General features: G+C 44.7%; 1 protein-coding gene across 2 annotated transcripts in view; it reads right to left on the minus strand.

Annotated features, from left to right (window-relative positions):
- The window catches only part of ACVR2B (activin A receptor type 2B), a 67,688-nt gene extending 50,558 nt beyond the window's left edge, over nucleotides 1–17,130 (minus strand). Inside the window, exon 1 of one of the 2 annotated variants that reach the window (XM_069006339.1) lies at nucleotides 17,073–17,130. In XM_069006339.1, the coding sequence (XP_068862440.1) occupies nucleotides 17,073–17,118 (46 nt within the window). In that variant the 5' untranslated portion in view covers nucleotides 17,119–17,130. Of the gene's footprint in view, nucleotides 1–14,806; nucleotides 14,873–17,072 lie in introns of those variants that run through there. The other variant, XM_069006340.1, reaches the window with a different exon arrangement.
- Nucleotides 17,131–17,363: the final 233 nt, after the last annotated feature.

Consider the following 17,363-nt stretch of genomic DNA (forward strand, 5'->3'; position numbering starts at 1 on the left):
ACTGCTTACCCTCTACCCCCAAACAAGAAGGGTTTTTTTGTTAACATTGAAACATTCATTCCCATAAGTGTCCATTCTCCATTTCATTTATAGCATAGTTAAATTGAGAGTCACTGGCCAAACAAAATTAGCAGTCTAGTGTTCAAAGCATGGCTCATCTTCCTGTATAGTATGGAATACAGACAGATCATATGCACGTTTTTTAAATGCAATCTCCTTCAACTTCCACTTTTTTTTTTCCCTCCCCCCTGGAATTCAGTCCCTGTGGCAGGTACTATTACAAACAACGTGTCACATTCAGCAGTCAGTGGCTGGATGATGCATGCTCACCCTCAGTCACTAACACAGCTGGCCAAGTTTGCCCACCCCAGGACCATGTGGCAAATACACCTCTGCCAAGGGTCACGAGTGCAGGGTGTATATCCCACAGCATAAATCACAGAACAAAGAGATTCTCCACTGATTTTTCCTTCTACCCATATTTTTCACCTTTTTTATTGTTTTTTAACAAGATTTTGTCAATGTAAAGCACCAACTCTTTATCAGAAGATGCTTGTTCTGTGTTTACAAAGGAACACAGACTAAGCCACAGCAACCATGGGAGGAATTAATGCAATGGCAGCTCGAATATATCCATACTAGGGCCAAAATAAGCCCAAATAGAAGCAGCACATCTGCTCCTACCATCCTCAGTGTATTCTTCAAACAATGGGAAGAAAAGCCTGGAGAAGCACTGACCCTCACTTCATTCAAAGAGTGCCCCTGCTCAATTCATGAAAGTTTGCCTTTCCTTTTCAAGTGAAAAGGCCAGAAGAATACTTGGGAAACCAAAAGATTGCTTGGGAAAAAAAAATCATTTTAACTGCAGGAGGCTTCAAACCTTCAAACCCCATAAACTTGTGTTAAAAGATTTGCAGCAAACTCATGTGCTGGAGATTTGATTTTTTTCTTTCTGGGTTTTAAAAAAAGGGGAAAGCAAATACAGTTTTTTAATCAGTCCTTCCACAAAGAGATTTACAACGCTAATGTGCTGAAGCATAAACTGATACAGTGACAAACCCCCTTTCTCCTTAAATGTGCTAATAAGGTTGATCCTTTCTCCAAAGCTTTGTTCTTGGGAGGTTTCTGCAATGAGTTCACATCTTTCACCGGCACAGAGCCCTGCTCATGTGGAAATCATCGGGCTGAATACATTCACTGCTTCATCTGGCCCTCAGCATCAGGTCTCAGTTGGGATTTGGAGTGGTGGGCAAATGACTGGACAGCAATGGAAAAAAAATAGAAAAGGAAAAGAGTAAAAAAAAGAGATAAAGAAAAAAGGAAAAAAGAGGGGAGGGTTGCTTTTACAATGCGAAGTAAAGCATCGTTTAAAATGATCTGTCTGGGAGTGGGAACAGTTAGCACAGGGACATGCCAGTCCTGGAGTACAGCTTCCCAGCACCTTCATGTATTAACATGCAGCAGCAGCATCCACCTGCAGAGTCATCCCATCTGGCCAGGAAGCCCCATCCCACACCATTCATTTATCAAGGAAGAAATGACCCCACACTACAAGTTTAAGGACAGAAACACTAAACTGGAATTACCTGCAGGGGTTAAAGGCCCTAGAGCAGAAGGTTAAGGTTAAGCCAAATGTAAGAAATCCCACCCGGCTGAGACACGCACGGGAGCAGTTTGACTTTTCAAGAGAGGTGAACTGATCAGAAGCAAACACAGCCAGAGGAAGACAGTCAGTTCTCAGGGTCAATATTCATTTTGCCCATTAACACAGCAAACTGGGCACCTTGCTAGAAGAGGAAGTTTTGGTGTCACAGACTGATTCCTGCAAAAAGTTAGGCTGAGACCCTTCTCCTCACCCTCCACCTCTGTGCAGCAGCAGATTATCACACTGAGGAGCAACCTCACGGTGCTCCATCCTGCAGCTACCGAAGTTCAACTCATCCCAGTAACCTCCAGGTTTTCTGCTTTTGCAGGTAGCAGCAAACAAAGCCAACAGCCTCCTCCAACTCATGTTGCAAATAGCTGCCAAGAAGTCCTACTCCATGTCCATCAGAGGATGCAAACAAAGGTCAACAGGGACTTTGGCTCTTCTAACACCCCTCAACAGCATCACTTTGAAGACAGATGAAGTTTAAAAACAAACAAAATCCCGCGACTCACAGCTGCTGTGCCACATCGGGGCTGTGGCCAAGGAAGCATTCCTCCTGCAGTATTTTTAGCTGAACACGTGCTACGTTTATTTCTTGAAGACAGGAAAGCTCCTTAAGGCTGTGGCAATGAACACATGTGAGAAGGCATTTAACTCTTTCCCACTCTAGAGTCCATGAGACAGATGTGAGGATAAATGTCCTGCTGACATTTTACAGGAAGACAGAAATTTTCTTTAATACCCCACAGATTTCAAAATGTTTTTCTCCACCCCTGTACCAAGAGGCATCTCCAAACCCCTTTTACTCATCTGAGTCCCGAATGGCCTGTTCATACCTATGTCCCAGGAGGAAAATGTATACTACACAGTGTTTTCCAGGGACTTCACAAGTGGGATCATTGCCATATGAGCAGGGCCAATATCTGCTAAAAAATTATCATATGCATGAACCTGTGATTTCTCCCAGCCCAAGGTGCCTGAAAATCTTTTCAGTGTTGAAAATTAAGCTGCCAAGGGATGGAGAGTGGAGGCTCTGCACCACCCAGCCCACTTTTACCTCTTAGTGTAGGATGTGATCCTTGGAAAGGGTCTAAATCTTATTTAAAACCCCCTTCCCAGCCATATTCTTCCATCCACACTGGCCCCTGCATCCTACAGCACCCTGCTCTTGCTGCTGACTGCTGCTTAGAGCAGTATTTATGGCAGAAGTCTTTCTCACTAAAATAAACATAAACGACTTAGCAGGACAAACACAGGCTGGACACGCAAGACAGAGTATAAATAACCTGCTTACCCTTAAAACCTTTTTCCAGCTCACCTATGCCAAGTGTTTGTGCAGAATCCCTGTCTCAACTTAGAAACCAAATGTATTTTGAACAGGAGCTGACACCGAGCGTCCCCCGCCTCCAGGCGAGCAAACCGGCCACGCCGGCGCCGCTGACAAGCAGGGAGCCAGATCCTTCCAGCTCATGGTTTCACCTTCCCAGCAGGAAAATACTGCAGGGGAAGGGGAAAGAATAAAATAGAGATGAATGCAGAGCCTTCTATTTAGACATGCCTTCTCCTTCCTTTTAAACGGGGCCTACGAGCAGCCTGGAAAGGCAAATCCCAGCCCGAGGTGCTGGGATCCATGGAAGTGGCAATGCTGACCTGATGGCAGCACTCAGGTGAGCTGGCCAAGAGGGATTTGAGGCTTGGCCCCAAAGCCCATTGTGTGCATGCCAGCTGCTTCTCAGGCCCATTGCAAGTTCAGATGTAACCAAGGCTCTTAGGGACAGGAGTTCCACTAATCTGAGCTCATCTCACCCGGTGCCAGGCTGCTGAACTCGAGACATTGACTCTGCAGCACCACAGCACAAGCCCCACACACTTAGCAGGGGCCTTTCCACCTGTTAATTGGTCCCTCTCTTCTGTTTGAAAGTCAAAGCAGCAGCCTCTGTCCAGATGTCACAGAAAGAACAGTTCATGGGGCACAGCTGGAGCCCTGCAGCACCCACCTTCTCCCCACATGGCTTTTTGGCTGTGAAACGTGGTCCCTGCTCAGCTGAGTCAGGGACAGCTCATCCATGAGCTGGCACTGGGCTCCATCACTGCTCTTGGCACAGCCAGCCCAGCTCACCCCTCCTTGCACCATCCCAGGGCAACAGGGATGACACCAGGCAGAGCTGATGGAGGGGAGGCTCATCCCGGCATGCCTGAATTTTCATCTCTGGTAGTGAAGGTGGAAGGCCAAACTCAAAGTATGCAAACTGGAGTTGTGTTTACTCATGCAATAAGAGATGAAGGGGGCAAGATTATCACAAGATAATCACTCCCCTGATTAGTTATAAAGCAAAGCCAGCTGTTTCTAATTCCTGCATGGTACCAGCTGCTTCCCAAGAAACCCACCAGCACAGGAAAAGCTTCAATTGCTTTCCTCCTGAACTGTTTCATTCCAAACTTTAGGAAATAAGCACACTACAAACAGTCCTGCATCCATCTCCCAAAAGCGCTCGCTGCTTAAACTGAACGGATTGCTGCTTAAACATGAAAAAACCACCCAGTCATACAAAAACTACTCATTCAAGATTCATCTGCGCTCAATTAAAGAACAGAGGAGCAACTGACGAAAACATTTACAAGCTATTATTAAATTTTACCAGGTGGGGAAGCCAAGAAGAATCCAGATATTCGAATGTTTGCCAGGATTGATTTTTATTCCATACGCACAAATAAAAAAAGCAGTTGTAGAAGGTTGTTTTGCCTCAACAGAATTGGTAAGTGCAGCTATCAATAAGCGTTGCAATAAATAAAACATTTGCAAGGAATAAAATACCTGCATAATCATAAATTCGATGGAAGTCATCTTTCCTAGTACGGGGTGTGCTAAGCACAAGGTACATGGCCTGGCACTAATTACTCAAACAGCAAAGCACTCCAGGACTCGAAGTGCAGGGGGACAAATGAGAACAATTGTAAGAGTGATGAAAATGGGGACACCCCAGAGGGGTTCAGCATCATCCCCATCTCCCACAACATGGGCATAAGTGAAGAAATCACTGAACATGCTACATTCCTTCCTAGCAAGGGAGAATTGGCAATTCCCCAAAAGCAATCCCAGAAGGAGCAAATCCCTAATTGCCTCATTCCCCAGCACAACCCTCGGGGACCAGCTGTGATGCCAATGGGTAGGGTGTCCCCAGAGCACTCATGGGGCTGATTGTGTAACCCCCAGCTCTTTGGGGGACTCCTGCTGGGCACCAATGCTGCCCCTCAAGCCTTGGGACAATTCCAGCAGCTTTTTGTGACCGTGAGTTCACCCAGGAGGCCACATGACACTTGTATGAAAGGGAACCTGCATCATGGAGCTGCTGTGGCAGGGATCAGGTGAGAGCCATGCGAGCATCCCTGCTCGTGTTTCCCTAGCAACTCCAGCTCCTGCTTCCCCTTACACATTCCCTTCTTCTCTTCAAAGTAGGCCAAGGCTGTCTCTATCACTCAGCCACACAAGCCAGAGATTAGGGGAGTTCAGTGAGCCCTGTGTCCATTCAATACAAATTTTGATGGAGGATGCATTGGCATTAAATCCTCTCTCTGCACCTGCATTCAACCTCCCCTACAAACACAGGAGGAGCCCCTCTGGAGAAAGGGTATCTCAGCATCCCACCCAAAGCCTCTCAGCACTCAGTAAAAAAACAAGGATGAAGATGGAAGACCAAACTTGGATGTGCCTGGGCAGATATCACCTAAACCCAACAATCACACAAGGGGTCCAACATCCTTTAAGAAATCAGCTCTAAAGCTCAAACCTGACCAGATACTGAGGTATTTAAGTATTTTTTTATGGCTGAAGCCTACAAAATCTTTGCCAGGCTGGAGAACAAAGCACAGCCAGGGTGGACATCCCAGACTCCCACCCACTGTCACCTTCCTCTCACTCAACACCAACACTTCACCAGTTAAACCAGCTCCTGACACTGCTTTTTTGCTTCTCCCTGTCATGAAAATGACACTTGGAGTTCAGGCATGAATGCCCAAACTCAGTTGTGGGCATTAATCAAGCTCCATCCATTCAAACCTATCCTACAACAGAGGAATTAGCTTGAAAAGCAGATATTTAATCACCCAACAGTTCCCCCAGCATTGTGGCTGATCCATCCCTGGCTGATGTAGCTACAGCAATAAAATCTCAAGTACAAGCACAGTGATATCAGTGAAAAAAATACCAGATGGGTGGATGGTCTCACCCAAAATACCCCTGTCTGATCAACAAGGGTTATTGGATATAGTTTTGGAATGTATTAAACACTGAGCTATTTATTTACTCATGTCACAGGTGTAGCTGAAAAAACCTGGAGGTTTGTGATAATTTTTTAGACGAATTCTCAGGGAAAGTGGCAGCTCAGGGCTCAATCCTCCCCTACCCAAAGCAGCACATAAGCACATGCTTAAACCAAAACTAAAAGATGCTCAAGCTTCTAGGCTTTGTGGAAGCAACCTGGTCTAGTGGGAAGTGTCTCTGTCCATGGCAGGGGTGTTTGAAGTAGATGATCTTTTAGGTCCCTTCTAACCCAAACCATGCTATGACTCTATGAAGGCACACACTTAAAAAACCCAGCCAAACAACAACAACAAAAATAGAGCAAGAAACACCACAGGGAAGAGGAAGCAGACAGTTTTCTCATGAGAAGACCTACCAGATTGCAGCTAAATCTAAACCCACCCCACAGGAACACACCTTCATCCCCAATGAAGCCAAGACTGATCTTTCACCCCCTGGATTAAAAGGAAAAAAACACACCCCAAAAGCCCATCTCACAAATAAATTATTTGATCTCTGGTTATTTCTTCTGCTTTCACACTGTGTAGACAGAAGGGATCAAGCTAAACCATTTTGATTATTTGGCATTAAAAGAAAACCCACTGTAATGCCGGACCATTCGGTGCTCGGTGCACACGTGCTTTGCCAACCAAAAAGTCTTGAGACGTGCTTGACAGTACACACTCAAAACTCAGATGTTTTAGGCTAAAAACTGCATGTGGCCAGAATGACAAAGCACTTCTGTGGCCAAGGAGAAGCTGACAATGAGGCACCTTTGAGTGGAGATTCTCAACCGCACAAAATCCATTACAGCCTGAGATGAAATCCAAGTGCTATTAATAAAAAAAGGTGGGAAAAGGCAGCAGCTGTAGAAGCCTGCAGGATTGCACGAGCTCTGGGATGCCCCATCCACCAGAGGTTTGATGAATGGGTTGCTGGAGGGCTGACCCATGGGACAATGCCTCCTGCAGCTCCACCTGGCAGCTGGGCTTTGTACCCCAAAACCCCAGACAGTCCAGATGGGAGAAAACATCTGGCCAAGATGATGGCAGAGCAGAGCTCTCACAAGCCAGCAGCCTTTACTTGGGACAGCTGTAGGAACACGCATCACCTTCAAAAAGCCCATCCATTGGAGGTGGCACCAATATCAAAAGGCTGAGCAGGAACAGAGAGGGCAGAGATGCAGTGCCATCACCAAACACCTTTCAGGAAATACTTGGGATAAGAAGAGCTCATGGAAGGAAAGCCCAAGATATGGCAAAGGACTTAGACAATTTTCTTGAAAAATAGCTAAAACCTGGAACATTTATTTTCACCTGGATATAAAAATGTGGGTGATAAACAACTGTGTCCTTGAACTGTTAGAAAAGCAGAGCATGATAGAAAGATGTCACTGCTACATTCCATCTACACATGTCCCCCCACAAAAGCTGCCTAATGTCTGGTTAATGTCATTAAAAACAACCAGTTCAGAGCATTCAGACCACATGCTTTGGTCCACCTCTTTCAGCAAAGGCCTTAGCCATGACATTAAGGCAACAGAAATTAATATATGGTGGGTCCAAACAAGAATAACAACATGTGCTCCACTAAGCAGGGACCAAAACTGGGACATAGGATGGCTTCAGTCAAAATTTCATGTTCTTGGAGTGAATTGAGCAGCTTCAACAGTAGAATAAATGAAAAGAGAGGGAAGTTTTGCTTTGGAAGACCCAACATGCTCAACTCTACCCTGCACCCAGATGCTCCATAGGGGAGGACTTCACTGTAGACACTGCAACCTGGAGACTGCAACTCCAGCTGCAAGGGATGGCAGGCAAAATGTATTTAAGTCGAATTAAAACACTAATGTACCATAACTAGCACTGGCAGTGAATATATGTTTATTTTATATTCATGTATTCTCTTTAAGTGTGCATGTGTGTATACATGGTATTTTAAAAACTCAATAGTAAACCTTTCACTGGCCACAAATCTCTTTTTTTTTCCTTCCACAAAAATGAAGCATTGCCTGGGTTATCTGGCCACAAATCTCTGCAAATTTTTTTTTACTTTTTTTTCTCCAAGAATGAAGTGTGGTGCAGGTTTGGAGATGAGCACCGTGGATCCAGCACGGCTCCATCACACGTGAATCCTCCTCACACCGGGGAACACTTTGTATCAGCCTCGTCAGGTTATATGGGAATATAATTAATAAGGTGACACATCCCACATAAATAACTTATGAGAAGCCTGTCGCTTGGAGGAGAGATGGGAGCCAAAAGGTATCTTAATTCACACTAATAATGGATTGAGGCGAAAATACAAACACCTGGATGAAGCATCCGTCTTTGCACTGTCAAATGTCCTTGGCTAAGGGGAATCTGTGCATCAGCCTAGCAGATATCCTTTTGTCTTCCTTTCTTCCCCTCAGCCCTTTTTGGGGGTGGAGGGTGGCATTTGCAGCACATTGTAGCTTTGAGGTAGTGTGAAAATGAGTGAAGGCAGTACTTTTGGGCAAGATGGGCTTTCTATTATTAAACATCCTGCAATGAGTTGTTGGGATCACACACCCTTGTCCACCAAGGGTGACTCTACACCACGGTGAAAAGCAGGTGAGATGTCAACTACCAGCCAGGCAAAGGAGAAAAGTTTATGAGGAATTTTCAGGAGTGGCAGATCAGCTATTGAAAGGCAGAATAATCTATAAATCACTCCTCCAAATTAATGGAATTAATGAAACGGCTTTTGAGCACAGTAATCTGAAAGTCCCCTCAAAATAGCATTACTCCTTTAAATATTCCCAGTAGTGCATGTTAAACAAATTTGAAGTAATTTAGTGTATACCAGACTTGGCATCAGGGCACCCACTTAGAGTCATAGACTTATTAAGGTTGGGAAGGACCTCTAAGATCAGTCCAACCATGAACCCAGCACTGCCAGGTCCACCCATGAGCCACATCCCCAAGCACCTCATCTACCCCTTCCCTCTCTATGGAGCCCCTCTCCTTTCCCATCTGTGCTACGAGTGCAGAGCTTCTTCATGTGTCCTTCCTTTCCCCCTGCAAACTTCTGCCTTGGAGCTGCCACCACAAAGCCACTGAACCTTCCGACCACCTGAGGTCACCCCAACCCCTGGGTTTTTGCACCCCTCTCCTGCCCTCACAATAAAACCAGCTTCTTGTGTTGTTGTTTCACTTTGGCAGAGAGGGCAACAAGAAACCACCTCAAGGTCCACCAGCACATCGCTCCTACCACCCCTTATGAAGGAGCACAGAGCATTTCAGGAGGTACATTAAATCTTCAGCTATTACATGCAACAGCTCCAGATTATTTGATATTTTATAGTGATGGAGCATGGGACGCCCTGGCATCGCTCCCACTCTTTGAGCGTAACTAACCTCCAAGACTGCTCAGACTGTCAGGAGGCTGATTACATGAAATAAAACACTGCATTTGACTATTAATTAATATTGACTTCACTGTTTGACCTCCGAACATGTTGAATTTATAGGATCACTCTCCAGGTTTATTAGGGCACTATTAATAATCTGAGGAGTATTTGGAGTCAGGCACCTTAAGGAACTCAAAAGAGCTCTTAGGTATGATGCATAGACATCATCTCGGGCTACTTTCAGCTTGGAAAAAGCATTTGGCTAATTTTCAGTTTGTCAAGTGAGCCTCTGACAAGCTGGTAATGTATCACAGAGCAGATCTTCGGGGATCTCCAGCGGGCTTTTTCCCAGCTGCACTGGCCACAGCAGCGTGGCACGGGGATATTACAACAAGCAAGATAATAACCAGACCGAGCAGAGCAATCATCTAGGCTATTTTGGTAGATCCACTGCAGATGAACATGATACAAAAGCCAATTAACTCCAATATATCTGACATGTAAAATGGTTTCACACTGAAATTCTGGGCGCTTTTTTTCTTTTTTCCTTCCACGTTTTTCCTCCAATACTGGGCCTTCCTAATATACGACAGTCTGAATGAAACACAAAACCAGACATTTCAAAAAAAAATTCAAAGGAAGCATTCAAGTATGGAACGTTTTTGAGTCCATAGAAAAGTGGAAAGAGTTAACAAGTTTTCTTAAAAACTTGGGTTTCTACAAAAAAACACAACCCAACCCAAACCACAAATTAAAACCACAACCTACCTGGCTATTTTCAAGCTTGTTACTTGAAAACTAGAAAGCATCTTAGTTTCTTACATGTGTCACATATAAAATTGTTAAGGACTATATTTTTGGGTAGCTTCTTCAGTGGCAGGGAAGAGACTTACAACAAAGTCTCCAGAAATCTTGCTTCTAAGCCATCTCTTTCTTTACAAAACCCAACATGTTTTTTAGAAAGACCAAAATCTGTGAATATGAATCTCTAAACACTACAAAGGGTAATTTTAGTCAGCACGCTTTCTCCGAAAGAATAAATAAGCAAAGGATGTGCTGAGAGAACTAGCAGCATCCAGCATTTTATCTTCTAAATCTATTTGTGACTCACGGATGCTTAAAAGCAGTGGTCCAAGGCCTGGGAGCTCAGTGCCCGAGATGTTAAAAGCACTTTAAATCCTTTAGGCTGCTTTGAAAAAGCTCCACGTCTTTGCCACCTGTGGATATTTTGCAGTGCGGAGCCAGGAATCAATGCAAGCATTTAAACTTCCTTTTGTCAGGAATGACTTAAAGCAGAGAGCAGGAGGCTTGTAAACAAAACTGCTGACACCTCCCGCGTTATTGAAAGAGAACCATGATGCAGCATTAATTGAGCGAGCACCTTCAATCTGTCAAGTCAAACAACACCCACAGGGGCTGTTCCTGGCAGAGCTCGGGTTGATGCTTCGGCCGTCAGGGCCATGTCATTAAATCGGGAATTTTTCAGGATACCTGAACATCTGTGACAGCACTCGGGTCATCTTGGAAAGATGAAAGGACCAGCACAGCTGCTGAGCCTGGGCTTGATTATCAGTGACTAAGTGGCTCCTGGGAGTCTCACTCCAGCTGAAGATTTCTTCCAGATTGGCTGATTGCCACCTCACTAGCAGATTGTCACCTCTGCTGAGTCTTCACTGACCCTCCAGCCCATGGAAATGGATTTTCTCACACTGAAACAGGTCCTCTAACCCCAGAAAGTGGATGTTCTCCTCCATATCCCCCCACACACATTTGTGTTGTTTCCACCATGGAAAGTATCAGTTGCAGTGGGACAGCTCTGTTTTCTCACCAGGCAGAGAAAGAATAAGAAACTCAACGCCTCATCCCAACACAAAAGCCAAACCATTTCTTTCCAGCATTGCAGAGCCATGGCAGCCAAAGTGCTCGGTTTTGCAGTTTGCTGAGAGGAGCCCAAATAGCTACAGCAGAAAGGAGCTCCAAGAAAATAAAAAATAGCACCATCACAAGGAACATAAAAACTGATGAATGTCTGAGCCACCAAACCAGCATGACTGCTCGTGCAGAGCTCATGCCTCTCCAGACCAGGAGGCTACACTAGTCACCAGTAAACTTCACTGGTGCGAATGAACGATGATGCCAAAGAAACAAGCCAAAAATAAAATCTAGTTTAAATGGCTTAACTGTTTAAAATCACTTTTATGACGAGAAATCAAGTCTTCCAGTTTTCTCTGTGTTGAAACAGGAGAGAAATAGAAAAGAGCAAGAAGATGTTTGATTTTTAATCTCCTTCATTGCTACCTCTGCTCAGAGGAGACCCGCATTACACTTCCTTTTGAATGAAGAGTTAGAGAACAGCATCTCCTCCTTCAGTGGAGAACACAGAAAAACATGCAACAAAATTAAAGACTAGCTAATTTAGAACCAAGTTTTCAACCAGCAGAGCTCCAAATTGCTAGAAAGTGACCGATAGAAGAAAGACAAGACCCAACACAAAGCCTATTATCCCAAGGATCTTCTCTGATGGGGAAAACCAGAATCGGGTGAGGTCTGACCCTAAGCCCATCGGATACAGCTAAAGCAGTCATCAAGCAGCCCATTATCATTAACACCTCACTAACGAAAAGAGTGGTTTTACCTTTCCTTTCAACCCTCCATTCTTCTCCATTTCTTTAGGCCATGGCACTTTGCAGCAGAAGCTTCTGCTTGGCACTAGAATTAATTCTCCCTGCAGGCTCATTTTTGGTAAAAACCTGTTAGTATGAACACTTGAATTTGACAGACATTTGCACTATTCACTCCTGAAACTCAAGGCACAAGACCTCTCGGAACTCTCTCTCAGAGTGAAATTACTGTTTTTTCTTAATTACACCAGTGGTTGCAACCTCTGACAGAGAAAAGGTTGAACATTTAATTTGGCAAGGTTTAGTGCCAATCTGCATTAGGCCACAATGATTTAACCTCTACCTCCGTGGCACTGTGCCTACATCATTCTCCTAATAGCACATATCCCTGCCCTACATATTTCACTGGGATCCCTATGGCAGCTCTGCCAGAGTGCCCGGGACCAGCAGCTCTCAGAGAGTCACCAGGGACACTGTGCAACCCTGCCATAGCAACCTGTACTCTTCCTTACCACCAGTACACTATTTCAGATGTCAAAAATCAAGACTTTCGTTAATTAGAAGGCTAATTGCACTTCTAACTACACTGTACACACCAATATGCTCCTTTGCACAGAGTTGTGTTTTTGAGATGTGCAAACTCATACTCTGAAGTTCAAACAGAGAAAGTATCCAGCGATGCTTTTGCTGATGAAATAACCCCACAAACCCCTCTCCATAACTTCCATGCACGTACACATATGAAAACATAAGTACATAAGTAAAAACATAAGTAGCAATAAAGAAGAGATTTTTTGGTTGGGGATGATGCATTTTGTTCTTTGCATACTGAACTCACTTGAAGTCCTTCAATCCAACCCAAACTCATGCAATCTCATCACCTAAGACACCTTATACTCATGTAGGATTATCACAGAGGCAATCTGCATATAACCAGGAGACAATTTCATAAGGCATATGCTGGGTGAGTACATAACTGCTGCTTAAACTATTATTTGTGTACTTATTTTTCTTATAATTATTAATTCGTGATTGTTATTTATTATTAATAAACCATTAATAATGCATTAGTTTTTAATTATTATATCTATTATTTGAGTACCCCACAAACACTGATACATCACTTCCAGCCTCCCAGGGAAGCTGGAAAGTATTTTCCATGGCTACAGGCATGGGGTTGGGACATTGGAAGACAAAGTGACTTATGGAGGACTCTGGGGAAAATGAGCAAGAGAGCAGTGGATGAACCCAGGACTTTCCACGTGCCCAGCATGTCTGATGACTGTTTCATCCTTCCTCTCATCAACAGGATGAAGCAAAAGTGGCCCTCAAGTATGGCTATAACATCTATAAAACCAATATGGCCATAGGTTCTTTGAAGAGGAACAAGTTTATCTTTTCATTCCCCTTTTTTTCTGGCTTAGCAGAGGAGTTAAACATGAAGTCTCGTACTTTGTTTTGCCTGTCATTCAAACAAGCAGTGTGGTTTCAGTCTCTCACCACTGATGCATGACCTTCCAAGCTGCACCAGGAAATGTGAATCCCCTTCTGGAGTGGTGAAACTTCGGTGCATTGCACCACCTCAAGCAGAAGGTTTTCAGCGCCTAACTATGAGCATAGCTGCTTAGAGGGAAAAAAAATCCTCTTATGATGCCAGGTTTTAACTTAAAATGCCTCAATACCGTAAAAAAACAAACAAACGAACAAACAAAAAAAACCAGTGTAAAATGTGGAGGCATTGTGCCACAATCAGCAAAAAGAAGGGTTTGGCCCCAGAGACAGCAGTGACTTCCTAACACCCTGATGTGGTCCATGAACTGTGCAACCCAGGAATGAACCAAAGTCCACACAGGAAGGCAATCACTGCCAGCAGCCCCCAAAGTGCTTTGGGTGTTTGTTTCTGATGTGGCACCTTCTGCTCTCAACATCTCCTTAGTCGCTATCTCTCGTTTATTAGAGAACAACACTTCCCTATCAGCTGCGGTTCCACAAACAAGCCAAGGCCACCGACGAGAGGGAGCTCCCAGGGACCAGGCAGCAAAAAGCCTCATTTGGCTCAGGTTCCTTAAAGCTGGACGATTTAACTCTTCCAGAGTTGTGACTGTAAGAAGGTTATTTGTCAAAAAAACCCAAAAAAAAAACAGAAAAACCAAACCAAAACAAAACAAAGCAAAACAACAACAATAAAACCCCCCACATAAATAGCATTTTATCACAGAGATAAGAGTGTCCCTCTGGACACTGGAGTTCTTGTTGCCAGAAAAGGCGAGGATGCATTGGTAACCTCTGGATGAGGCTCAGCACGGCAGCCCTGGAGGGGCGGCCGGTCCCTTTGCACCCCCTCAATGTCCTCACAGACCTTCACACCAGGAAAGGGGAGGAAAGGGGCAGAACCACAAGCTAATGATATCTGTCTGCTTCAAATCATGTCTAAGGCAAAGGGCTGAGAAAAAGGAACTTTCAGCATTTTAAATGGATCATATCAAAGCAGGGCTGCTCACCACGGGCAAAACAAACAAAGTGTGGGACTTCATGCTTTACTCCTCTGCTAAGAGAGGGGTGAGAAGATAAGCCGGGTGCAGCCAAGTAAGGACTGGGTTTGAGGAATCACCCTCCCCTCAGCACTGCCAGGGACATCAGCCCCCTGTTCCATTCCCGAGGTTCGAGCCACCCCGTTGTCTCGGCACTGCGAGTCCCCGGCACAGACCCACATGGCCGGGCAGTCAGTAATTCCAGCTCCCAATGCACCCTCCCCACCCAAACCCTGTGTTTGCTCAGGTAAATGCAGCGGCACCTCTAAAACACCTCCCCCACCCCCAGAGCCAGCATCAGGCAGAAAACACAGCCCAGGAGAAGGATCAAACCTGGTCGGGAAGGAGGTGTCCCCATGTCCACTTCTTTACAGACTCTCCAAACAGTCCCTTGCAAACTCCCAGCTCAGCCTGACGTTTGATCTCTGACCAGCATGAGCAAACACCACTGTGCAGAACAAATTGTTCCCTTTTCCAAAGAGGAAAGCCAGCCCTCCACGTCTGGGTTCCATCTGGGAGCGATCCTGGAGCCTCAAAGAGGACAGTGCCCCACCAGGAGTTGCTGGTTGCAACCTTCACTTGAGTTTAAGAAAGGGCTCTGGCGACCTTCTTCACTCAAATTCGCCTAATGGCATTTCCAGCCACCAACTCTCACCCCATCCCATTCCCTCCTGAGGGTCCCACTCTGATCCAGACACCTGAAGAATTTAAAAGGGGGGGGGGGGGGAAGCATCCCTGGGTCTCTCAAGCAATCCTGCATTTTGCAGCATCTTACATTTCACCGTGGGAGATCAAAGCAGCCCTGACATCACATCAGCACGAAAGAAACTTTGTGTTTCAGGTCCTCCTGCTTGGAGCTCTCTGTGTCGTGATCCAAAAGCAGAAATTACAAAATCCCAACCTAAACCTCTATAAAAGAAATATCAGCAATTCAAATGAGAGTGATTTTTTTTTTGTCCTTTTACTCTAGCCACATAAATCAGATAGTGAAAAATAAGACCATGACACAAAAGACCAATCATAAAAATAGCCCTATTAATTTTCCTCTAAACAGTTCAAATAAATAGTGTCATTCCTGCATTTTGAGACTATTCAATTACAGAAGGAAAAGAAAAAATGATCCAGCAACACAATGCAGTTATAGCATTTGAACAGCTATGAAACCAGAAAGAAGGAGATTGATTTCTTTCTTTTAAATTAACACTGCATTACCCGCATTGCAGGATGGTCAACACAATTAGCAGGAAGGTTCAAACAAAGAAAAAACCAACAGAAAAAAAGGGAAAGTCCCCAAAATATTTAAGAATGCAAACCCCACAGTGTGTGGCTTTTCTGAAGCACATTGTGGAGGATCTGAGGTTATTCTGGTGACAATAACTGCTAAATCATATCAGGACACAGCACAGGCAACCATAAACACTTGATTCTATTGTCCTGCCTCACAAGCAATCACTTCCTCATTATCATCACTATTAAAATCCAGTGCTGCCATCATCAGCTGATCAGTCAATCCCTAACGTCCTGCTCTTTTTTTTTGCAGTGTTAATTCATCAGTTTGAAAGTTTTAAGGAAAACTTACCTAGTTGAGTAAATCATTAACTGTACTTCTTAGACATCGTATTCTTTTATCATAAATGTTTCTCACTGAGTTTGCAAACAAACTGTCATAAGGAGAGGGAAAAGTGAAAAATTCCCTAAATTTCTACTTTTCACACCTGGTTTTAGTTTGTCATAACTCATGGAAATATTCAAATTTCAGACTAAAATTTAGCAAATCAAAAAAAAAAAGGAAATTTTGTGCAGTTTTTATTGGTTTTAAACGTGAAAGCCAAAGACCCCAAACTCTCCTCATCCTCTTTCCTTCCCACAAACCTGGCAGGCTCTCCAGGCTGAGCTGTGGTTTTCCTAGGAAGCCTTTCAGTGGAGCTGAGAGAACAGGACAGAGGGAAGTCAGGTGTTCCCCATTCCAATTCAGTCTTTATTGAAAAAGCGTCTCTAAGTGTTCTGATAAAAATTCATTTAATTCAATAGGAACTGGCATTTAATCCGTGCTTCTATATGGCACTTAAAGGCGCTTTTTACTTGCTTCTTTAATACATATATAAAGAGAAAAAGAGATAAAAGTCTTCTTTTAAAAAGTCTTTGATTAAAAATCAGTTATCTATGCGCTGAGGGGAAAAATGTATTTATGAAGCATTGATTTTGAGTGTTTCCTTCTAGTCTATTTGCACAGCCTCAGTTGTACAGTAATTGAAGAAGTCATCACCATCCCCTGGATGGGAAGAGCCTCAGCAGCAGGTTTGGGGTTGTGGGTGCTCTTTGGGGTACCCAACCAGCAGCTGAGCCCCAGAGGTGATGGGGGACAAGGGAGCAGTGCATGACGATCCCATCCCTTCTGCTGCAGAGGGACCATTCCCACTTCCCGAGCTTGGAAGTCCAAAACCCACCGGGATCTTGGGCTGTCCTGAGAAGCCTGGGACACCCATCCACACGTGCAACGCCCCAGTTCAAACGCAGCGTTTCCAGACCAGAAAAAAAAAAAGGCAGAAGAAACTTGAGTGACATCAGAAGCAGTTGTAAAATCACACCCAAAACCTACCTGCTTCCCAACCCGGCACCACTTCACCAGGGATCCTCCAGAGCATCCTCACGTGCTTCCCGAGGCCCGCGGGACCAAAGCCGCCCGCAGCATCCCGAGCCACCCTGCCCGCAGGCAGCCATTCATAAAATCAGAGCCCAACAAAAGACACACACGCGGAGACATCCGCACACACCTCTAACCGGAGAAAGACCATCTTACTCACTGCTCTCTCCTTCCCACGCTACCTCAAAACACTCATCTGCTGAAGCAATGCGCTGCTTGGCCGGCAGCCAGCTGGAAGCCAAAAGG

This window comes from Aphelocoma coerulescens, chromosome 2, assembly GCF_041296385.1.
Source record: "Aphelocoma coerulescens isolate FSJ_1873_10779 chromosome 2, UR_Acoe_1.0, whole genome shotgun sequence".
Classification (NCBI taxonomy): Eukaryota; Metazoa; Chordata; class Aves; order Passeriformes; family Corvidae; genus Aphelocoma; species Aphelocoma coerulescens.